This window comes from Dipodomys merriami, unplaced genomic scaffold, assembly GCF_024711535.1.
Source record: "Dipodomys merriami isolate MVZ:Mamm:240054 unplaced genomic scaffold, mDipMer1.0.p SCAF_5, whole genome shotgun sequence".
In the NCBI taxonomy this organism is placed as follows: Eukaryota; Metazoa; Chordata; class Mammalia; order Rodentia; family Heteromyidae; genus Dipodomys; species Dipodomys merriami.
In genome coordinates this window covers 59,883,005-59,907,360 of record NW_027206068.1, presented here as the reverse complement: position 1 = coordinate 59,907,360, position 24,356 = coordinate 59,883,005, and the positions used below count along the sequence as shown (strand labels likewise).

General features: G+C 40.5%; 2 protein-coding genes and 1 non-coding gene across 4 annotated transcripts in view; 1 reads left to right on the top strand and 2 right to left on the bottom strand.

Moving 5' to 3' along the window:
- Positions 1 to 457: 457 nt before the first annotated feature.
- Positions 458 to 529, bottom strand: Trnap-agg (transfer RNA proline (anticodon AGG)). Its single transcript has one exon. It is a non-coding gene; the product is annotated as a tRNA-Pro (tRNA).
- Positions 530 to 6,187: 5,658 nt separating this feature from the next.
- Opn1sw (opsin 1, short wave sensitive) lies at positions 6,188 to 8,788 on the top strand. Its single transcript, XM_069997309.1, has 5 exons — positions 6,188 to 6,585; positions 6,812 to 6,980; positions 7,298 to 7,463; positions 7,903 to 8,142; positions 8,669 to 8,788. The coding sequence occupies exons 1-5, from the start codon at positions 6,240 to 6,242 to the stop codon at positions 8,786 to 8,788; spliced, it is 1,041 nt and encodes a 346-aa protein (XP_069853410.1). The 5' UTR covers positions 6,188 to 6,239.
- A 1,264-nt stretch (positions 8,789 to 10,052) lies between these two features.
- Positions 10,053 to 24,356, bottom strand: part of Calu (calumenin) — a 29,005-nt gene continuing 14,701 nt past the window's right edge. Inside the window, exons 3-7 of one of the 2 annotated variants that reach the window (XM_069996705.1) lie at positions 21,518 to 21,711; positions 17,398 to 17,564; positions 16,233 to 16,293; positions 14,501 to 14,700; positions 10,053 to 12,314 (exon numbers count right to left, since the gene is read on the bottom strand). In XM_069996705.1, coding sequence (XP_069852806.1) covers positions 12,210 to 12,314; positions 14,501 to 14,700; positions 16,233 to 16,293; positions 17,398 to 17,564; positions 21,518 to 21,711 — 727 coding nt within the window. In that variant the 3' untranslated portion in view covers positions 10,053 to 12,209. Of the gene's footprint in view, positions 12,315 to 14,500; positions 14,701 to 16,232; positions 16,294 to 17,397; positions 17,565 to 21,251; positions 21,446 to 21,517; positions 21,712 to 24,356 lie in introns of both variants that reach the window. The other variant, XM_069996706.1, reaches the window with a different exon arrangement.

The following is a 24,356-nucleotide window of genomic DNA, read 5'->3' as shown; positions in this document are numbered from 1 at the left end:
CCAGTACCAACACCCCCCCACACACACATACACACACACATGTACACATGCATGCACACAAATTTTAGTTTTAGTGTTGTGAGATTTAATTCTAGATTTTGAACCTGTCTAGTGTGTTTCATTAATGGCTTGGGTTTTATATGGAGAACTTGCTTGTTTTTTGACCTTCAATTCAGTTTCAGTCCCTTGCTTGTCCTGATCACTGGCTTTTTTACCTGAAGCCCCCTGAATGGACTGACTTTCTGCCTAACACAATGCATCAGAGGTTATGCCAGTCTTCTCCTGTCCAGTGTGTCCTGATGGAAACAACAGACGATGGCTAACAGGGAGACTAATTGGTAGCCTGCCCTCAGGATCCTTTAACCACACACCACACACCATACCTTTTCAATTCCATCCAAAAAGGGATGGCAGCCTGTGTGGCAGCCAGCCAGTAGGGACTAGAAAAGAATAAAAAGGGCTCGTCCGGGATTTGAACCCGGGACCTCTCGCACCCTAAGCGAGAATCATACCCCTAGACCAACGAGCCACTGGTAGTTACATCTGGCCAGATGTGTCTTCATTGCCACATCATCAGCATTAGCAGCAGCACTTTGTGGTTCCTAGAAGCTGCCTTTCTACTCCTCCTTCCAGGCTGGCTGCCAGCCCAGGCCGGCAGTATTCCAGCAGGCCTTACTCCAGAGGTTCTCTTGCTCCTCCTCGGCCCACAGCAGAGCTACACAGATGCTCCTCTGCCCAGAGCTCCAGGAAGGAGCTGTTCTTACAAGTGGGTGGGTGGAAGAAAACCAGGGAAGGAACGAGACCCCAGTACCGACCTTTTCCCAGGGCTGTGTGGGTCTGTCTGGATGCTCTTAGTCCAAATTAAAATCCTCCCTTCTTTTTAAGTGATAGTTAGACTACCAGGAAAAGATTTTTTTCCACCTATTACTCTGTAGTAAGCCACCAGAAGTCTGTTGCTTTCCAGATCATTGCTGCTAGGTGACTTTTGCCAAATTATTTAGGTTTCTCATCTGAATACTGGAAAAGAAAACAGCTGCCCTATCTGTCTCCACAAGGTGATGGTAGGAATGAGGGAAGAGTTTGTATGTGGGCCCACAAACTGCAAAATGCGTACAAAGGACAGCAACCCAAGGCAAGGAACTACCCAACAGGAAAGAGCCACGTCATGCTCATGAGTTAACCTTGTCGAGATCCATGTCACCCCACTGTAAGGTGATATTTGCCTAAATTCAGCATAGACTTCATATGCATCTGAATGCATAAACTTGTCTAAATCAGCTTATTCAAATATATCTGAAGCTAAAGCCTAAATGTACACACAGCAAAAAAGATTTTCTAGAACCCCAGAGATAGGAATACATCCTGCACCCTATCTTCCCACCCTGCTGAGCCCAGCTCATTCCTATCCAGGAAAGCTGTCTGGATGAAACCTGATTACAACTAAGGGTGGTCTAGCTGGAGATCCTTCAGGTAAGGGGTTCCCAAAAGAAGGTGGAGAGTGAGATTATGCTCAGATACTAGAGTCTTGTAGAAGACCCCAGTGGGCTCAACCAGTTGCCCTCTGTGCCTGCACTATATCTAGGAACCATGGGTCCATGCTCACTCCTGGGAGTAGGGATGCCCTCTGTGAGCTAAGAGCTCCATGGAGGTGGAGACCTGGCTTAGTCATCTTGTGTGTGTGTGTGTGTGTGTGTGTGTGTGTGTGTGTGTGTGTGTGTGTGTGTGTGTGTGTGTGTGTGTGCGCGCACTGCTACTGGGACTTAAACTCCGAGCCTCTAGTTCTCACTCAACTGGCTCACTTGAGCCACACTTCCATTTTTGGCTTTTTGCTGGTTGATTGGAGTTAAGAGTCTCATAGACGTTCTGATCGGATATCTTCAAAGTGAGATTCTCAGATCTCAACCTCCTGAGTAGCTAGGATTACAGGCATGAGCCGCTAGCACTCTGCTAGCTTAGTGGTCTTTGGGTCTAACCCTGTGTCCCCTGCAGTCATCCTGACAATACAAATGATACCCAAGCACTTCTACCTGACTGACCTATGTAAGAACCTAACCAGACTAAGCTCACTGGATCCTTTGCATGACTGTATTTGGATTCATCACTTTGAGAATGCCCTGAAGTGAATGAAGTAGGAAAAGAATGAAAGTCTCTGGATCATGTACAAAAAATCACTAGTGACAACATTTGTTTAGGTGAATCCTCATCACTCGGCTTTGCATAGATCCAAGGCCTGGAGGACCTTTCCCTCCATCTAGTGAGGCAGACTTCCTCTTCCTAGTGACCTGGTACCTTTCTGATAGGTGGGAAGAATGTTCTTCATTCCTGAGAATGGTTTAGGTTAGTTTTCCTTTTACCCTCAAGACATAAAGTTGTGTTGTTGCTATCCATGAGTGTTTGAATCAGATAACTGCTTCTGCTAACTAATTATGATGGGGGGAGGGGAGGTAAATGCTCATCTATTCTCAAACCAGAGACTTTTTGAGTAACTGTTCTCAGGTTTAGATTAGCTTATAAATAAAACATGCTCAATATGTCATTCCATGACCTCAGCACACATTCTCCAAATTGTTCCTCTTGGTGGGTTTGCCAGGGAGTGAGTTACTCAAAGCTGGGGCTTCTAAGAGGACTTTGCTGAAAATGTTTTAGGGCTACACCCAGTTTGGGTTCCAGGCAAGTACTTCTGTTGGGGGAGGGGTGCTGTTGAATTTGGAGTAGGGTCATAGTTCTTTGCATGGTCTGTCTGGAGAAGCATCCTTCATACTGAATATTTGTAACCCCATTTCTGCTATTAGGACAACCACGGAATATTTCCTGCATGGTTGGGGTAGGTGTCGGGGAGAATGGTGCCTTGATGAAATCCATTTCCATCTGATTTCAGTTTATGATTGTGTTCTTCCTTGCTCCTTGCAGTAGAACTTTAGGCTCTCTGTTGCTCATTTGTCTCTGGATTGAAGCAAACATGGATGGAATTTTCTAGGGAGACTCTACCTCCCGAGTTTCCTTGTTCTCCTCTCAGGTACCGTGAAGATTGCTTTCAGTCAGTCCTTGGGGGATTGACCCTTTCTTTTCCACACCATTTGTTTGGAAAGCCTTATTTATGGGTCAGTATTCGTCAGACAATATTGTTGTAACACATCTCAAGTTCACTGTCAGCTTCACTACATCAAAAATACATCAACAAGCTGGTCTCTGGTGGTTCATGCCTATAATTCTAGCTACTCAGGAGGCTGAACTCGGAGCCAGCTGAATTCAAGGTCCAGTACTGGGACATAGATATACAACAATAGTTCCCAGTGAAAAGGGCAAATGAGTCACTAGAGATTGGATGGGAAAGAAACGTACTGTTTACTGTATATTTTTTTTGTACCTTTTGAATTTTGACCTCTGAATACATGAACAGATACATTATAAAATATTAAGCAGGGGCTGGGAAGGTGGCTCAGTGGTAGAGTGCTTGCCTTGCATGCCTGAGGCCCTGGGTTCAATTCCTCAGTACCACATAAGCAAAAAGAAAAAAGCCAGAAGTGGCGCTGTGGCTCAGGTGGTAGAGCGCTAGCCTTGGGCTGAAGAGCTGAGAGACAGCGCCCAGGCCCAGAGTTCAGGCCCCATGACCAGACCCCCCCAAAAAAATAATAATAAAAACAAAATAAAATATTAAGCAGAGGGAAGGAATAGTCAGGATAGGGAGAAATGCACTTTGAGCCTTATCACATAGCCTAGATTTCTCTGGATCAGAGAAGCCCTGTAAAATCTGGTTAGTTGTCTCCTCCCGATTATTCTGAGTTGGGCACAGATCTGAGCTGTGATTTGTCCTGAGCTGAATCTATATTGGGGTTCAAGGATAGACCCAATCTTTTGATGCCGTTGTTGTATCTGCTTGGGGATGTTGTTGAGGACGTTGCTTATATCTCCTTTGTGATGTCTCCAGGGAGGCATTCTTGCCTTTCACAGTCACAAGAACAGTTGGTTTGAATTGGTTCTTTGGCCACTTTGAATTATGTAAATGAGAAGTTTCTAGAAAGCATGGAGTCATCTGAGTGTATGGGCCTGGGTTGTGAGTTCACAGGGTGATCATATTTTAATTTGATTCCTAACTTTTTAATTCCTTAATTTTGTCCCTTAAGTCTTTCCTTAACTTTTTCTGTAACTCTTAATTTTGTCCCTACATTTAATTCATGTTTTCTAGTTGTGGTCTAATATATTCATAGCATTTCTGTTCCTCCTCCTCCCCCTCCTCCCCTCCTCCCCCTCCTCCTCCTCCTCCTCCTCCTCCTCCTCCTTCTTTGTGGAGCTTGACCTCAGGGCCTGGGCACTGTCCCTGAGCTTCTTTTGCTCAGGGCCAGCACTCTACCCTTTGCACCACAGCACCACTTCTGGCTTTTTCTGTGTATGTGGTACCAAGGAATCGAACCCAGGGCTCCATGCTAGGCAAGCACTCTACCACGAAACCACATTCCCAGCCCTATTCATACCATTTTGATATCTAATATATTCCTGCTATTTCTGGATAAGGATGGGGTACAATGAATGAACTTCAAATAAGGATAAAAGAAAAAAAAACCCTGAAACTATTCAGAAAGTATCCACATTTTCTTTTTTTTCCCCCCTAGATAATTAGAACCATGGAAAAACAAAATTCTTCTTGGCTGTTTTCCATTCACTTCTAGCCACTTCTAAGTTTAAAGCTAAGTCAGCAGCTCTCAGTCAAGTGGAAGGATTGTGTCTCTCAGGGATACTTTTTGTTGTGACAGGTGGAGTGGTGATTTTGCCATTGAGTGGGAAGAGGCCAGGGATGCTGTCAAGTATCTTATGTCATTCAGGCCAGTCACAGTGCAAGGAATTATCAGATGCTGTATGTCAATGGTGCCCAGGTTGAGAAACTGGTGTATTTAACAAACCTCATGAGATTTCTGTAAAGCTTGTGTATTATCATGTCACCAAACAAATATAGTGGCTTTATCCCAGGAAGGGTACTGTGTAGGTTATATGAACTTAAATATCTCCCATTTTTATCATTGCTTACTTCCTTCATCTCATTCTCTTTTTTTTTTAGACTCTCTCCTACTTCATGGCTTCAGTAGCTCTGGAAGGTCATGTACTTGAGTGACATTCTTTTTCGTTTGAGCCTCTCATAAGCATCTGCCCCATCTTAGCTGGGGTTGAATTGCTCCCAGCTTAAGCCTATTGTCCCTACCAATAGGAGGGATGGAATGGGGTTTGATGGACCTGTCAGTGAAAGCATCAGGGTATGGCTACCTAGCCTGCACAAGTGGGAGGAAGAGGGCCTGGGCTATCTTGTGACTATTGCAGATTCCTGTCAGAACCACATGTGGAGGTGGGCACCTTGACAGAATTCTGTAGACAGCTAGGGCTGACTTGCTACATTTGGGTCAGGCTAACATGTGGACCGTGTGCCTGCTGAAGGATAGGAACCTGAAGTGTCCTTCAGCTCTTTGCTCAGCCCAGTCCTGTCCAGGTAGTGGGGCAGAGCCAGATGGCTTTGCAATTTCTGGACCCTTAGTTGAATCTCTTCAGTAATTTTCACAGAATCCTCTGTGTGGTGAGCAGCTATGTGAGGTGGAAACAGGTACTGCTGAGCTAAGGACAAGGATAGCATGGACATGGTATGAGGACCATGAGCATATCAACCCAGCTGCAGCTGACCAGGAAAGGTACATTCTCTGAGTAGGTTCAACATGAAGTGGAGGTAGCCTGGTTCAGGAATGGCCTGAAACCCTACACATTGTCAAGTTGCCTCTGTCCTGTTCCATGAAGATTGTTAAAGGTGTGTCCAGGTAACTCCCACTCTTTCCCTTTTTGTAGCTTGGAGCTGGGCCCCAGAGCCTCTCAGGAGAGGAAGAGTTAAAAGGCACCTTCCACAGAGCATAGACTTGTACCAAACGCCAAAAGGAGAGGGTTATTTTCTATTATTTCACTCACAGGGACAAAGGTAGGGCATCTCCACCCATACTAACTTAATCCCAGAACTGGGCATTGCTCATCCAGGTTCTTTGACCCCAATCTTTGATCCTATAAAGAACATAAAATCGGCTTTAGGAGCACAAAAAGGTTTAGGTAGGGGCTGAGGGATTTCTAATCCCAGACTTTGTGGGAAGCTTAGGCTCATTCATCGGGCCTTAAAGTGTCTATAGAGACAGGTCTTGTGGTAGGGGGTGGGGGGACCGTGGAAGGACAGTGTATAAGAGGGATTGGAAGGGGTGGGGCATCTCAGGAACAAGATGTCAGGAGAGGATGACTTTTATCTGTTCAAGAACACTTCCTCTGTGGGGCCTTGGGATGGACCTCAGTACCACATTGCCCCCGTCTGGGCCTTCCAACTCCAGGCAGCCTTCATGGGTTTTGTCTTCTTTGCAGGGACACCACTCAACGCCATAGTGCTGGTGGCTACGTTATATTATAAAAAGCTGCGGCAGCCACTCAACTACATTCTGGTCAATGTGTCCCTGGGGGGCTTTCTCTTCTGCATCTTTTCTGTCTTCACTGTATTCATCGCCAGCTGTCATGGATACTTCTTCTTTGGTCCCCATGTTTGTGCTATGGAGGCCTTCCTGGGATCTGTAGCAGGTACTTTGGGGAAGGGAGCTGGGGAGAAGCCAGAATTGGAAACTGGGACTAGTCTTCTGGATTGGAGAGGGGCTCTAAGATCAGAGTAGAAGTCTGACCAAAACAAGATTTTTGTGTCTTAAATCCCACTCCAATATCAGTTTAACTCTATCTCTGGACCTACTCCATGTCATCGGCATTCTACTCTTCTGGGTGGAGCTCTATTCAGTCTCATGTTTTGCCCTAGGTCTGGTCACAGGCTGGTCACTGGCTTTCCTGGCCTTCGAGCGCTACATTGTCATCTGTAAGCCCTTTGGCAACTTCCGCTTCAACTCCAGGCATGCACTGATAGTGGTCTTGGCTACCTGGACCATTGGTATTGGCGTCTCCATTCCACCATTCTTTGGCTGGAGCCGGTGAGAATTCAGGGCAGTAGTGTTGACTTGGCTAGGAGGTCAGGCTTGATGTGGGTAGATAGACAGCTCAGGGTATAAACTTGTAGTTTCTGACCTGGACCTCAGTTGGAGCAGGTGAGGTAAAAGGGCTCAGGGAAATGCATGGCGAAATTTACAGTGGAAATACAGTAGGATCTGCTCGTGAGGACACAAAATCCCTGGGTGGAAACTTTCTGGCTATTTTTGGGTTCTAAGTGAAAAACAATTTCAGCTCCCCCTCCACTAACTGAATCCCAAGTGATGGCTTGTCTTGTGGGTGAGTATTGGGTTCTTTGCAGGTTTATCCCTGAGGGTCTGCAGTGCTCCTGTGGCCCTGACTGGTACACCGTGGGCACCAAATATCACAGCGAGTACTACACCTGGTTCCTCTTCATCTTCTGCTTCATTGTGCCGCTCTCCTTAATCTGCTTCTCTTACTCTCAGCTGCTGAGGACTCTCAGAGCTGTGAGTGGCTTTTGAGAGGGTCTGGGAGAAGTGGGCTCCAGGAGAGACAAGAGCGCTCTAGGACCTAAGGTATCTGGAAATGTTCATGGCCAGATAGAGGAGGTTTCTGAACATAGGAAAGAAAGTGGGGGTAAGAGGAATGATGGAATGGAATGAAGAATAAGCTGGAGGCATCCTTGCTCAAGCTAAGCACCAAGAGATACATGTAGCAAAGGTGTGGTTCAGTTGCAGAATGCTTACCTGGTGGACGCCTAAATTCAATTTCTAACACTTTAAGAGGGGCATGTCATCCCTAACAATGTCATATACTAGAAAGCCACATTCACCTTGCTTTCAAGAGAGAACACAGAAAAAGAGGCAGAGTGGATGCTCCTCAACAGAAAAGGGTTAAGATTTGGGAGTTGAGGGAGGGATCTAATCCCCTCTGTGCTCTGCCCAGGTGGCAGCCCAGCAGCAGGAGTCAGCTACAACTCAGAAGGCTGAGCGGGAGGTGAGCCGCATGGTGGTGGTGATGGTGGGATCCTTCTGTCTCTGCTATGTGCCCTATGCTTCCCTGGCCATGTACATGGTCAACAACCGTAATCATGGGCTGGACTTACGGCTTGTCACCATTCCTGCCTTCTTCTCCAAGAGCTCATGTGTCTACAATCCCATCATCTACTGCTTCATGAATAAGCAGGTAAATTGGTCTACTGAAACTCCCATAAGACACTGGTCCTTTCCCTATTAGTGCCTTTTAGTTCAGAGCACCTTTGACTCTATTCAGGTTTCCAGAAGCTACAGAAACTCTAAGTTGGCCGGGAAGCTCTTAGTAAGCACAGGAAAAGAAATAGTAGCTAAAGTAACAGAACTTAAGCCAGAAAAAAAGTGCTGGGGATTGAACCCAGGACCTCACACGTGCTAAGAACTATGATTGAGCAATATCCCCAGTCCTGTTTTCTGATTTGCTAAAAAAAGTAGTTGACAATAGTTATACATTCATTCCCTCCAGCTCATGGTCCTTAATCCTTTCCCTTCCAAATTCCAGCCTGCAGAAACAAGTCATTCTAGATGAGAAGTTACTTTTCCAGGAAGGAGACATATTCAAAACCATCTGAGATCCTGGGTTTGAGATGTTATGTGAGGTTTGGGAGACACCTCCATCCTTTATGTTACCTTCTACATCTATTTGCCAAGGGGCACCTCCAATTCCTTTTTTCTTGTAGTTTCGAGCTTGCATCATGGAGATGGTGTGTAGGAAGCCTATGACAGAAGAATCTGAGATGTCTAGCTCCCAGAAAACAGAAGTTTCAACCATTTCTTCTAGCAAAGTTGGCCCCAACTAAGGACCCTTTCTATTAGCCTGGTGGCAGCAACTAGAACTTCACATTTAAGTAAGTTTTTAATTTCTATTAAAAACCTATCTAACTACAGAAAAAAAAATTAAAAAAAGGTAGGAAGGGGAATGATTGTACTTTGGGGAATCAACTTTTTTATTTTCCTGTTCCCCACTGGATTCCCCTCAGACACCCAAAGGCCATCTCACTAATCAGCAGTTCCGATTTCTAAGTGACACCCTTTACAGCATTTGGAGAACTGTTAAGAATGTACGGTTGATATTTCAGTGGATAAGTTTTTGTTTTTTCTCTTACTGGGAAGAAATGTACTCATTACCTGACATATGTAGCTGTAACCCCTCTGTATATCACCTTTACAATAAAAAAAAAGTTAAAAAAAAGAAATGGAAGTGGTGCAAAGAAAAAAATTCCTATCACTCATTGTTATGTTTAAATTTGAGTTTGAGAGTGAAGTCATAGTTCAAGAACTTCCTCATGCTATCTGCTAATAGTTGGCATGGCTTTGGTGGGGGCAGCCATGACCATAGCTCCTGTGCTTGGATGATTTCAGATGCCCCCGACTCATTTGGCTGGACAATGTGTCTTTTAATATAAGTTGCCTACCTATTCAAGTTAATAATGTCCCTGATGGTTCCAAAATGAACTTGCATATTTTAATACCATTTATAAATGATACCAAAGTGTTGTTTTATGTTACACTCTGTATTCTCCTTCCACTCCCATAAAAAGCCTCTTAAAATGTATATGCATCACACAAAGGATATCATGTTTTGTTATCAATGAACTGCTCTACCAGTGATAGGACCCCTGGGAAGTAGAGAAGAGTTACAGCTGAGAGGATGGTAGAAGAGTCCAGAAATAGGAGGAAAGGAATAACCAACTGGGGAGAAGGTAGTATTTCTTTGGGGTTGATAGGGGGCCTGGTGAACCTTCTGTAAGATTTCTTTTCTGTGACATTTTACAGAACCCATAATTCTAAGTAGTTCCATTTCTTCCTTTCTTTTCCTTTTATTTATTTATTTTTGCCAGTCCATGGCATGAAGTCAGGGCTTGGACACTGTCCCTGAGTTTCTTTTGCTCAAGGCCAGCACTCTACCACTAGAGCCATAGTGCCACTGCTGGCCTTTTCTGTTTATGTTGTACTGAGGAATCAAACCCAGGGCCTCATACATGCTAGGCAAGCATTCTACCACTAAGCTGCCTTCCCAGCCCAATAGTAGTTCTATTTCTAAGAGAATGAAAGACACGTATATCCCTAATGAATGTAAACAGTTTTATTTAGAAACAGATGGCTACCTGTTTGCATCATAGAATATAAAACTTGGTTTACACTCTAAAAAAAAATAACCAATATCCAAGTTCCAAGGGTTAGCACTCACAGAACACACATACTGTGGGTGTGCAGCCACTATTCACTTGCTTCGGGCTTGATTTAAACTAAAACCAAAACCAAAGCCCCAATCCCACAATATCAAGGAGCTCAGAGATGACAGTACAGTGCCCCAATCCAGAAGCTGCCATCATAGCAGAATACAGTTTGCTGTCTTAGTGGGTCATTTTCACATCAGGCCTGGGCTCTGTGCACCTAGTGGGGAGCTGTGGGGCTTTCTTGCCACACAGGTCATGATGAATGCTCTTTAAGCTAAGGTTGATAAAATTATCTCTGGTCTTGTTTACAAAAGAGAAATCTGGAAGGCTGAGAATGTTCGTTACCCTACATTTGAATTAAGTTCAAGAGTTTATTTGCTATCAAGAGCTCACCTCAATAGGATTATGGAAGACCAAAGGGTACACCTAGGTTCAGATATAATCACCCAGCACCACCTGAATGTATTATTCAAAGAGATATAGGAAATAATAGAGGTTATATGTACATATATTTATCTTAGTAACCTGAGGGCTTAAAGATTTAGAATACAATAATTCTTCTCAAAAGAAGTCCATTGGTAAGAAACGAACTCAAATGGACATAGTTCTTTTATATAAAATATGGGTAAAAGGGAGTTGAAAACAGAGGGTGGTTTTGATAAGGATTAGCAACTTGCCGATCCATGAAACTCCCCTTATTTTGTCTGTAAAGAGAAGGGGGAGAAGGGAAAGGGTGTGATGGGTCAAAAGCAGAAAGGGTGAGAAGTGGCCCTCAAACCAAAGAACCCTCTCTACAGATCCTTCCATCCTCAAGCTCTCTAGGGTACAGAGAAGCCCAGGCAGTGAGTGGCTTGCATTGAGGTATGAGGATCTCTGGTAAAGTCAGCAGCATGTGGTTTTTAGAAACCAGCCCCACAAGAGAAGAACAATGCAACCAAGCTTATAACTAATACTGCTATTTAATTATTGTCCAAAGGAGAAAAAAAGGAGGGGAGAAACCCCACTATATGGGGAGGTTCTAAACTTTCATATAAGGTTATCCAAATATCCCTATTTTATCTCTCAAGGTTTAAGCAAATTCTCACTTAGTGATTGCTTCTCTTGTTAAAGGCACTTTCAAATGACATGATTGGACAGAATTATAATTGTAGTGAAGCCAAGATTCCTAGGGGAAGAAGAGTCAGATGGGGTACTTACAATGATTTCAAGAGGCACACACCCCGGAAAAAAAAGTATGCCCTGTACACTTGTATTTTTCCTTTAGTTTTCTAGCTGTTTCTAATGTGAAACAGCTCTCTAAAGAGCTAGAAATAGCTCTGTAAAGAGATCACTATTTGATTGATTTTTCAAGACACTTGTCCCAACTCTTCCCACCACAGCTGTGCTTGACAAAATTAGCAAAGTCCTACAAGAGGCAAAAAAATGAAGTCAAGTTCAGTCAGGATGCTGGCCAGCACAGGGACCTGTCATTGCTCACATCATGGCAGGCTCAACTGTGGGATCTGTAGGAATTGAATGGAATACATGGCTTCTATGACTTCTGAAATGCCAGACTTTCCAATAGGCAAAATGAAGTGTTATCTCTAAATAAAAATCATGAAGAACCTATTTTTCCTTTTTATTCTCCTGAACATTCTTATTGATCTCAGGCTTAAAAATCTGTTAAGTGAGGATTATAAAAATGATATAAGAGGGTGAGAAAGAGTAAAGGACTAATGTTTGCCTATAAGTGTGGTTTGAGGATCTTGATCCTTCATATCATACTTTCAACTAGAGACAATACAAAAATAAACACACCATGTTATACATTATACAAAGTGTAAATCTACAAACACAAGTGTACTAATTAGACTTGTTCCTCAGAAGCAGGCCCTCGGAGAGGAGGAGGAATAGGGACGGGATGTTTTTCATTATTTCATTATGCCTTTTCATGTCTCAAAAAGTTTGTAGTAACAGTCTCAGTAGCGCAAACAATTTCATGTGAAACCAGAAGCTGTAAAAATAAATTACTTTTGAAGAAATATGAGCTCTTGTCTGCAGCTCAGAACTCATCATGTCTTACTAAGGCTTCCCCGAAATCTGTGGCCTGGCTGCCCACAAATAAATCATACTTGTCGACGATCTCCTCCTTCGTTAGCTTGCCATCCTGAAATTAGAGAGAGCAGTGAACTGAGCAGCATATATTTCCATTCCAAATTCAAAGATCAGTTACTGCCATAGAAATAACTGGCGTTATATCAGGACTTGAGATTCTAATTTCCACTAAATGTGAACAGTCCCCCTCCCCCTTTCACACACACTCACAGAGGATAAAAAATAAAATATATTTATTAATTAAGTCCAAACCAAACCATGGGTATAATATAGCTCAACAAACAATTCCATGAGAGTTAAGTTTGTTTCCCAAGGAACAAACTCCCTTTGGAACAAAACATGGAACATCTGCTCCATACAAATGGTCAGTAACAAATGAGCACCCTTCAAAGTGATTCAAGTCACTGTCTAAGAGGAAGAATGAAAACTGCCAGTACCAATCCTGATCTGCCAGTCACTCTGTCAAGGTTCCTACATCTTAAACAGCACTGAGGTTTCCAAAGGTTGGCTTTTCACATATCTAGGACATGGCCCCTATCTACTCAATGAGCTATGAACTCACAAGAGATTAACCCTGAAACTGGCTAACAGGAGTAGGAAATCTTTTTTCTGAAAGAACCATTTGGCAGTGATGTTAGTTGATATTGATGTTGCTATAAAAAAAAAAGCTCCTAGATTTATTGAATTTAAAGTCTGCTTATGTTTGCCTTAGCAGGACCAGATCATATAATTTTGTGGGCTTCATATGGCTCATAAACCAGATGTTCTATACTACCTATAAGATAAGAAACTGAGCTCTAACAACAATAATAATAAAAAAAATCAATCTAGAAGAAACAAATGTTAATTAAGAATGTGGCTTTAGTGGTAGACTGTTTGTAGCATGCATGAAGCCTTGGGTTCGATTCCCCAGTACCACATAAACAGAAAAAGCCAAGAGGGGTGCTGTGGCACAAGTGGTAGAGCGTAGATATGGAAACAACCCAAATGCCACACTACAGATCCAAAAATTGTGGTACCTATATACAATAGAATATTTATACAGCCATTAGAAAGGACAAAATAATGGCATTTGCAGGGAAATGAATGGAACTAGAACAAATCATGTTGAGCGAGGTAAACCAAGATCAGAGAGACAAATGGTTCATGGTCTCCCTGATATGTGGACGTTAAATTCAAAATGCAAGGAGATATGACAAGTAAACAGGACTAAAAAAACAAAGGGCTTCTTATTTTGTTGTATCATTTCTAGATGACTTGTTCTTGACCTCATATCTGGTTTATACATGTGCGCATCTAAGGGAAGCTAAGAGGGTGCAGAATTAGAGGGAAACGGGGAAAAAAAATACAACAGAGGAGCCCATCAGCTGCAGTGGACATTGAGGAAAGTGGACCAAGCAACTCAAGGGCACCAGTGGCTCAAGTCTGTAATCCTAGTTACTCAGGAGGCTGAGATCTTACATAACTGTAACACCCCCATACCTGTTCATCACTTTTACAATAAATTTTTTAAAAAAGAAAAAAAAAGTTTGCAATAAGGAAGAGTTACTTCTTTATCCCAATATTTGAAGTCCTCCGAGATTTGATCCTATACTACTTTTCTATTAGTTACAATCTAACACGCTAAACAATATCTCTATTCATAGTTCCGTGTTGAAGTTTCTACAAGTCCATGTTTTTACTTCCTCTTTATATTTGCAATGTAAAACTTTCCCGACTTCTAAGCACACATAGTGCTTACCTCCTTCATGAAACTCTATACTGCCACTCCACAGTGACATCTACTCCTGATCTCTTGTTCTACTCATCGCACTGGGAAATCTAACCCTACATAGACAAAGCATGGGTCAACATTCAGATACTGGCTCAGTCATTCAATAACTGAGATAACACTACTTTTAATACTAAATGCCTTGGATAATTGAAATAGAACATTTTAATAGGCTTTAAGGGAAAATGCAAAGGACTGAAATTATTTAATTTTCTATGCTAGCACTCTACCAGTTGAGTCACAGTTCTACTTTAGGCTTTTTGGTAGCTTACTGGAAGTAAGAGTCTCATGGATTTTCCTGCATGGGCTGGCTTTAAACCACAATTCTTAATCTCAGCCTCGTGAGTAGCTAGGATTGCAGGCATCACCATCACCCAACAATGTTCTATCTTGCGAAAATTTCATTGAGAAACTCCCTAGAAATAGAGTTGGATCATTGCTAGACTACTTAGGATGACCAGACTTACCTTGTTTTGGTCTGATTCATAGACTAAGTGTCTGGCTTCTGCCTCAGCATGGTCATAATCTGAAGGGAGGATCCAGTCTTTGGTTTCTTCCTTGTCCATCTTCCCATCACGGTTCTTATCTCGAAACTCCACAAATTGCTCTCGCTCTGTCTTCACCCATTCTGGCTCATCAGCCTTTCCATCATGGCTGTACATGTCACCTGTGTACAGAGAAATACATACCAAAAAGTTGGGTCTTTATCCAAAGACTGCCCTCATGCTAATCTGGTCTAATCCTTCCCCATCTATTTGTTCAGCACCTAAAAGTCATTACACAAGTATCTTGGACTAGATAGATCTTAGAAAACAAGGTATTTTTCTAGGGACTAATTACTGATCTTTCAACTAGAGTATTTATTCTAGCTGTTGATTTTGAGTAATATAAAGAACAAAGGAGATACTTCTCTAAGGAAAGTAGAAAAATGAATTCAGAAACAGAAACAGAAATAGATATATAACTCAAGTGGTAGAATGTCTGCTTAGCAAGTGTGAGGTCTTGAATTCAAACCCTTATACAGGCAAAAGAGAGGAAAAATAAAGAAAAAAAAAGAGCTTTTATCAAACTAAGAAGCTTTTATATAGCAAAAGAAACAATGAAGAGTGAAGAGATGCTGGTGGCTTATGTCTTTAATCCTAGCTATGCAGGAGGCTGGGATCTAAAGATCATGGTTCAAAGCCAGCCTAGGCAGGAAAGTCCGTAAGATTCTTATCTCCAATTAACCACCAGAAAACTGGAAGTAGAGCTGTGGCACAAAGTGGTAGAGCACTAGCCCTGAGCAGAAAAGCTCAAGGACTGCACCTAGGCCTTGAGTTCAAGCCCCATGACTTACCAAACAATAAAGGAGGGAAGAATAAACTCCTGTGTTCTTCAGCACTACAGGGCCATGACAGTTTACAATAATACAGAACAAGAACAGATAAATGTGAAGGTTCCAAACACAAAGGAATTAAAATGTTTGAGGAGATGGAAATACTAATTACCCTGATTTACTCATTATACATAATTCGATATATGTATATTGAGTACATGTATATACTCAATACATGTGTATTACTATGTGAGTCATTATGTGTCCTTAGAAATAGAATGTGAAGTACAAAAATACCTAATAATTCTAAATAACAAAACAGTAATCGCAAAACACTTTGTACAATCTGCATTACTTGATAAGAGGCAATTTTTTTAAAGAGCATTGGGAAATCTTAAAACTTAATTGGGGATTATAAAAACAGAGCTCTACTGGGGAGATTGTGGCCTCAAAGATTTAATGTACCAATCACCCACAGACGACTAAAAGGGAAAAAGGCCTAAACATTCTATTGAGCTTTTAAAATGTGGCTGGCCAAAATTAGGAAATACTATTGAGTGAAAAAACACTGGACAATTTATATTAATAACACGTAGTATTTTAGAATATCACATTAAATAAAACATACTCAAAATAAATTTCACCTACTTCTTTTTACTTTTTAATGTGGCCATTTGAAACATTAAAATTACATATGTGGCTTATTTTCTATTTTGACTGAACAATGCTATATAGATACTTAGTCACAATTCAGTATTCATCACATTGGTCTCCTATCTAATGATCTGGTTAGAAGATGGTAAAGGTGGTACATTGTTTCTATGGATGATTACATCTTCCAAAGCATCTGTTTCCTCTAAGTGAAACACTTAAGAGAAACTTACCAATATACTCTTCAAGATCAATGAAACCATCACCATTCTTATCTATATCTTCCATTGTTTCCTAAACAGTAAAGAACAAGAGACAGAGTTAAATCTCTGAATGAATTTGCTAAAAGAATATAGTGTATTTTTACAGTTAAAAGCCATAGGAAATTGTGTTTTTCTAGTTAAAAAATAGTATTAGCCATTTTGTATGCTCCCAGCTAAAATAACGATAAGTCTTAGAGGGAACAATGCCCAATGATGGTACAACTGCTCAATGATGATAGCCCTAGTCATGCTAATAGAAGACGTGAACAGTGATTATGCCTACATTATAGTCTACTTACTTATCTATTTATCTATCTATATATTTATTTTTACCAGTCCTGGGGCTTAAACTCTGGGTCTGGACATTATGCTGGACCTTCCTTTGCTCAAGGCTAGAACTCTACCACTTGATTCACAGAACCACTTCCAGCTTTTTTGAATAGTTTATTGGAGATAAGAATCTCACAGAAAGCCGGGCGCTGGTGGCTCACGCCTGTAATCCTAGCTACTCAGGAGGCTGAGATCTGAGGATCTCGGTTCAAAGCCAGCCCGGGCAGGAGAGACCGTGAGACTCCTATCTCCAATAAACCACCAGAAAACCGGAAGTGGCGCTGTAGCTCAAGTGGTAGAGCGCTCGCCTTGAGCTGAAGAGCTGAGGGGCAGTGCCCAGGCCCAGAGTTCAAACCCCACGACCGACAAAAAAAAAAAAAAAAAAAAAAAAAAGAATCTCACAGACTTTTCTGCCAGGCTGGCTTCGAACCCATACAATCCTCAAACTCAGCCTCCTGATTAGCCACCAGCAGCAGCTACAGCTATAGTCTTTGTTGTCAACAACTGTCTTCTCTGGGAATTCCTAGTACTGCTGTTATTACTCAGTTTCTGGCCACTGATCATGAGATGCTTTAAAAAACAGGATTTCCTCCTATTTTTACTATATGAAGCTACCATTGAAATAAATAGCAAAATACATTATCTGATGGAAAATATTATCATACTAAATTGAAAGCCCATAAGAAAAACTGATGGTACTCCGACTGGAAATCTGGCCAGTACTCTGAACACATAGGAAAGACTAAGAGCCAACAAAAGCAACAGAATGAGAAAGCTTTTGTTCAAAAAACTTGATCTGACCCACCTGTACTACTATGTCTTTCATGTAGTCATACTCCTCAGGGTGCAGAAAAGCTGTGAACTCCTCTTTTGTGGCAATGAGGTCTCCATCCTTGTCTGCCATCTTAAACCTCCGCTCATCTCTAACCATCATCTGTTTATAGTTAAACCCATCATCAGAGTCTGGATCATCTAGAAAACAAAAAGGTCAAACCTTAAAAGGCTTCTAGAAAACAATACAATGTGTGGGCCAGGAAATCAATTTTTCAAGAAAAATAAACCAAGCAATGAAGAAATAACTCTGATTACACAGATAAAATTAAACCAAGCAAAATAAAGAAATCATTCATGATTATAAGAGCAGTAGCAAAAATCATTTAGTTTGAGCTAAGGCTTCAGTAATAATACCTTAGAATCAGGTCCAAACTGAATGTCAATGTTTGCCATACAACATATGGAACTCTGGTTCCTGACTTATCTAACTCACTAAGTAATGCTTAATTGTTAATTGTATTATTAAGACTATTAGAAGGATTAAATTCTCTAGTTATACTAGGAGGCAGTGGTGGCTTTAAAGTCACACTGCCTGGGTTTATACTCTACCACTCCTAGCTGGTATGTGGCCTTGGGCAAGTAACTGTGCCTTATAAAAGAAGAATAACAGGGCCTGCCTCAGTAGGGTTGTTATATAAGATTAATCTAAGTGATTAGAATGATGTCCACCTCATAGGTAGCACACACCCACCAGTCCATCTGTCCTTCCTCCCTTCTTTTCTCATTGTCCCTTGCCTTTTTCACCAAAGGTTGGCACTCTACCATTTGAGCCATAGCTCATAGCTCATAGGACTTTCCTATCCAGGCTGGCTTTGAAATGTGATCCTTAGATGTTAGCCTCCTGAGTAGCTAGAAATACAGATATGTGCCAGTTAGCTATTGTTATTTTTACTAAACTTTAGGCTCCCATTAAGAAGCTACATATCAAAGGCCTTTGTCTCATTTTAAAGACATTTAGAGTCAAGCAACAGAAAACCAGTACAGGAAAGGTCACCTTGCTTGCTTGTTTTTCAGCCACCCCAGAAATCTGCGAAAAGTTACAGGTACAAGAACAAGTCTTACAGAAAAATAAGTCTCTTCATTAGAAACACATGTAGGCCTCATCTTCCACCTATACAAAATTCTAGAAAATACACTACTCTAGATTTACAGAAATAAGTCAATGGTTGCTGAGGAACGGGGCATGAGGAAAGTAAGACAAAAAGAAACAGGGAGAGGGAGCGGGGAGGGAATGACAGACATGTCCACTCTTTGAAGAGTGCAGTGATAGTTTGATCTGGTGTACTCCTGTCTAAACTAATTGTGTGTTTAAATATGCAGATTATATGTTAAATACATTTTGATAAAACTATTACAAAAACATTAGATTACAACCAAGTAGCAGTTTATGAGCATCTAGGAAAAACAAGATTTACTATCCGTAAACTGAAAAAAATGCAAGAGTTTAACTAGAAATGGAGTACAAAATTGAATTGTTTTATGAATCAAACAGATGTAAAGGTATTTTGAAAAGTGGAAGATATCACCTTAAAGGCAAGAAATGCTTGTTCCCAACCTACAACATTCTAAACAAAAACATGGCACTATTTTTCTAAAAAGACTCAGTGCCTGTTAACACTGTCACCATATTATTGCTGACTTTGATGCTATAGGTCTGCCTTTCTATACCCTGAGCATTTTTCTTTTTTCTTTTTTTTATTGTGAAAATACCATATAGAGGGGTTACAATTACATGGGCAAGAGAATGAGTACATTTCTTATCAAGCATTGTTGCCAACTGCTTTTTGAGAGCTAAGCAGCATGAAGCTTCTTTCTCAGTAGTGTCAAATATTAAGACAGCTTATTGAGTCATATGGCTTTGGAACTACATATATATATATATACTTAAAAAGCTGTAATTGGTGTGATGGAGTATTTAAGGAAAATACCATCTTTCTCAAATTCATCCCTTCCAAACAAATGCTAAATTTCAGTACCAACTATTCAATATAAAAGACAACAGAAGTAAAGTTACACTTTCAGACTAGATTCTTAAGCTAAGAGGCCTCTTCCCCACTCCCTCCAGTAAAAGGTGGCTGGAATCAAGAAGCCTAATGGCAACATGCAAATAGAAAAGAATGAAAAAGGGAAGGTACAATATTTTATTTTTAATGATGAAATATATATCCCTATATCCCTGCTTAGAATGTGGTCTTCACCCTGAGCAACAATTTATAGACCTCACTGGCCTTGTAACATTGCTTTAAGTAGGCTCTAGTTTTGGTATAGAAATGCCTAACTTAGTAATCTGCATTTTATTTGGGGGCAGTGACGGTTAATTTTTCTTTTGTGGATAGTGAATTCATTGAACAAACCTTAAGAGTTAAGATGATTTATACTTGAACTTAAACTGGATCAACACATTTTCAAAAAACTTCTCAGCATTTGTCTAAGCCAACTTGTTCCCCCCTGAGGACTGTTCACTTGTAGACTTCCCGGGAAAGATGCCTTATAAAGACATCAGTTCTCCAGCCAGTGCTTTGGCTTGTGTAGTCTCAGGCAGTAGAAATACCCACTACATTGAATCATCTGCCCAGTGAGTCAATAGAGAGATCTCAACGGATTTTTATGCACATAATCATACACAGTTGAAGCAACATTCTGGGCAGCAAGTGAGTGCCTAGATTTGCCCTAAAATTTATTAACACACCATTTTGTTTAGATCACCATTAGCCTAGTCTATACTGTACTTTATAATTAATTGATTAAATTAGGAGGGTGTTGGGCCTCAGCCAGGGAACAAGAAACATGAAATGCCTCTCCATCTGTGCTGGCTTTTTAATACATGTGTTCTTAATTGGGTGGCTATGTTTGGTTCTTGGCTAAGGGTCAAATATTGAGAGAGGCTGCCACTTTAGAATTAGGAATGAGAACAAGCCCTACACAAAAATAAGTCTATCCACTAGAAACACATGTAGCCCTGAAATTAGCATGGACAGCTGGCTATCTAGTGGGGACACAGATTTTTATTTGCTCACTGTTAGCCAGTGGTGGGAAATTTGCCTAATTTCCATAAAAATGTAAAAAGCATCACTTACATATTCTTGATTCAAATTGTAACTATGTACAAATGAGGAGTCTTTATTAATAAAACCACCTGGAGTTCATCAACTCTATAAGGCTGCCCCCTAGTATTTAGCAGAAGGTAAATCTAAGTGTTGAAGCAAGGAAAATTACTAACAGGTAGCCCAACTAGAGAGAAAGGGTACAAAATCAACAAAATAATCAAAGTAACAGTTATTTGCCTTGAAGCATTTGCAAAGCTGGCTGATAAATTAATGTGCCAGAGAAAACAAATGGGAAATTTTAATTTCTAAACTTCAGTAAGCACACACACTTGATAGCTATTTGAATTTTATTAAGGAAAGTGTAGTATTCCTCCTATTTTTACTGGTTATAAAGAAATCTGATTGGCTGGAATTTTAGGCCTGTTTTAGTGGGATCATGGCAAAAAGACAACTCAAGGCCTCTGGCTTTGCATTCTGGAACAATACAGCCTTTTAAATGAGATTTACTCAAAAATCATCCCTATGAGGAATACAAAGATAAGCAGAAAAATGTGTTTGCAATGCTAAGGGTGTAGAAAATGTTAGACTTCAAAAAAAAACTAAAATTAAACAAAATTTAAAACACATGGTATACAAATTTAAAATTGTTAGGACAAAGGGGAATCAGTTCAACATCATCCTATTAAGATAGGCAAAATTTTTTTGTTTTACTACGTGACCCATTTGTTTCTCTGACTCAAGATCATGGTCTTGGCCAGGCTGACATCTTGCCCCTTACCCAGGTAAGTGCCATAAGTCACGTTTCTGTACTCATCCCAGGAGATTAAGCCGTCTTGATTCATATCAAACTCCTGCCATTGGTTTTCAACATTGTCATATATGTATTTCTTCTGGGCGTGCTTAATCCAGGATTTCAGCTCCCCCTCCGTCACAAACCCATCTTTATCCGCGTCTATTTTATCTACAATCATTCTACAAGACAAAACAGTTACGTTTCAAGGTGCCGGCTCCACAAGGCTTTTCCCCCAGATAGTAGGGACCTACCTAAAACGTAGCCGTAGGTGGCATTTTTATATTCCTCCCAGGAAACGAGGCCGTCCTCATTGAGGTCATGCCCCTTCCACTGTCGCTCTACATCCTCGTAAATCCAGCGCTTTTGTGCAAATTTAATCCAGTCTTTGAGCTCATCCACAGTGACAAACCCGTCCTTGTCGTCATCTATTTTACTTACAATCTTTCTGTAGAAAATGCAGAGAAATCCAGCAAGAGGTTAAAAAGACACAAGGCTCTGGACATTAGCCAGGTGTGTGCTGTGTCCATAAAGTGTTGCCTAGAGCTAATACACAAAAATAAAAAATTGTCTACAAAACAAAACTGCCAGACAGAGAGACAACTGAAATGTTTTCTCTAGCCCATTCCTAGTCTACAATGAGCTGTCTGGACAAGGTAAACAAATCTATGGCTGGTCACTGGGTCTAAAAATAAACCCAACCAATCTATTTAGTTAGGTTTTAGCATATGATCAGAATTCAAGAGTGAAGACTCATGCTTATCTGGGTTCTGACCATTAGCATTAAACAACATGTAAATCTTTATATTTTCCTTTATTATGTTTGCCCTTTCTTGGTAAATGATCACAACACTACTAATGGCCTTCTAAACATTCAAAAGTTCAAAGCAGACTTAAAAAAAAGGCAATACTTTTGTTAAAAATAAAAAGAAAACAGCTCTGGGATCACATATAGTTCAAGACTATTTTTAAAGATACAACAAGAGGATGCTTATCTAAAAAATGCCAGCAATTTTTATACACTATGCTATGTGAAACTGTATTTTTATGTATAACCTTGAAAAGAAAAACTGAGGAAAGGATGTGGTACAATTATGAGACTGTTAATAAGCGGAGTGGTTAGTATGCATCTATAAAGCAAAACACAAGGCTAAAGAATGCCAGAAATGGTGCTGTAGTACAAAGTTGAGCAAAAGGACGCATGGACAGTGCCCAGGCCCTGGGGTCAAGCCCCATGACCAACAAAAAGAAAAAAGAAAAAGAGTATCTCATTCTCCTTCAATGAAATTCTTCCATATTTATCATTTAGGGATTTAAATATAGGTTCATGAGCTAGGTATAGCTAGCTAGTGGTAAAGTACTTGACTTGCCTAGCATACATGAGTACATGGGTTTGATCCTTGGTACTGTGTAATAAAAATACGCACATAATACAAAACTTGTGAAGTTGTAATCCCTACTTCTGGAGGCTCAGACAACCTATGTAAAGTCACACATACACAAAGTCACATTACAGAATTGGAATTTGAAATGAAAACTTCCAAGAGATGTATTACCTCAACAGAGCCTGGTAGTGCATGCCTATAATCCCAGAATAGGAACACGAGGCAGGAAGAGGAGCATTAAGTTCAAGGCCAGTCTGGGCTGCACAGTGAGACCCTATTTCAAAAAGTCAAGAAAGGGGGCAAAATCTTGACACATTCCTAGGCATGATTTAAAAAAGACAGTCACTTGGAAGCAAGTTATTTTTTCTCAATTTGTGTTTATTTCATGACTATAGATCAGAGTACTAGCAAAACTATTAACACAGACTCCACATATTGATATTGATATAGCATTAACTGTAACTATTACTTAACACTATTAAATAACAAGTCCTTTCCTTCAAATAATTTGTAATCATTCAGACTGAAATGCTAACAGAAAAGGTAAAGTAGTAAAACTCTTCCTTTGTCTACATGGACAGAAGACAAGTTTTTTTTTTGTTGGTCATGGGGCCTGAACTCTGGGCTTGGGCGCTGTCCCTGTGCTCTTCAGCTCAAGGCGAGCCCTCTACTGCTTGAGCCACAGCACCACTTCCGGTTTTCTAGTGGTTTATTTGAGATAAAGAGTAGAGTCTCATGGGCTTTCCTGCCCGGGCTGGCTTTGAACCTCGATCCTCAGATCTCAGCCTCCTGAATAGCTAGGATTACAGGCGTGAGCCACCAGCGCACGGTGACAAGTTTTTTTTTATTACTTTGTTTAGAGAATTTCAATATCAACAGATTGAAAATTTTTGCATAATTTATGAGATCTACATGTACATAAATGGTAGTTGTTACTAACAGTGCCACTTTCCTATTATGAAAAAAATGGGGAAGATATCTGAAACCCTCTTTTCCCCAGAATATATATTTAAAACTACTATAAATAGCCTGAAGGATCATCCAGATAAAAACTAACATATAATGACTACTCCAAATGGGCTTTTCTTAATAAAGGCAGCCCGATATCTCAAACAGTTTAGTGGGAGGTTGAATAAATTCTTTTGGAAGAAACAGTAAATATTTTTACTTTGTGGGCCATATATGATATGCTGTGAAAAGTGCACACACATATACATCATCTACACACAAACAACCCTCTAAAAATGTAAAGGCCATTCTTGTCTTGTTGACGACTATCCTGCATACTGTGGTTATACCAGAAGTGGACATATTCCATATACGGTTAAACTCTAAAGCTCTGTTATTTATGAAGCTAATGATGAAGCTACTAAGCCTATGACACTGGAGAATTCTATGGATGCATGTAAGTATTTATTCCAGGACAGACAGAAAGCACTTAATTGAATCTTATGTTATTTCTCCTAAAAGATCTCATGTTTATTTCTACTAAAACACTTCAGTGTTTTAAAATAATTTTAAAATAAAGGACTCAGAGACTGAATAGTAGTTCTGAAATTTTAAGGCAACAAAATTTTATATACATCATGTGCCCTTTTCTGAGTTAGAGTCCATAGCTTTGTGATGCCCCCAGAAAGATAATGATCTACCCTAATTTGTTTCTATAGTAAACATTATCAAGGACTACCACTTCAAAACAAAAACTTTC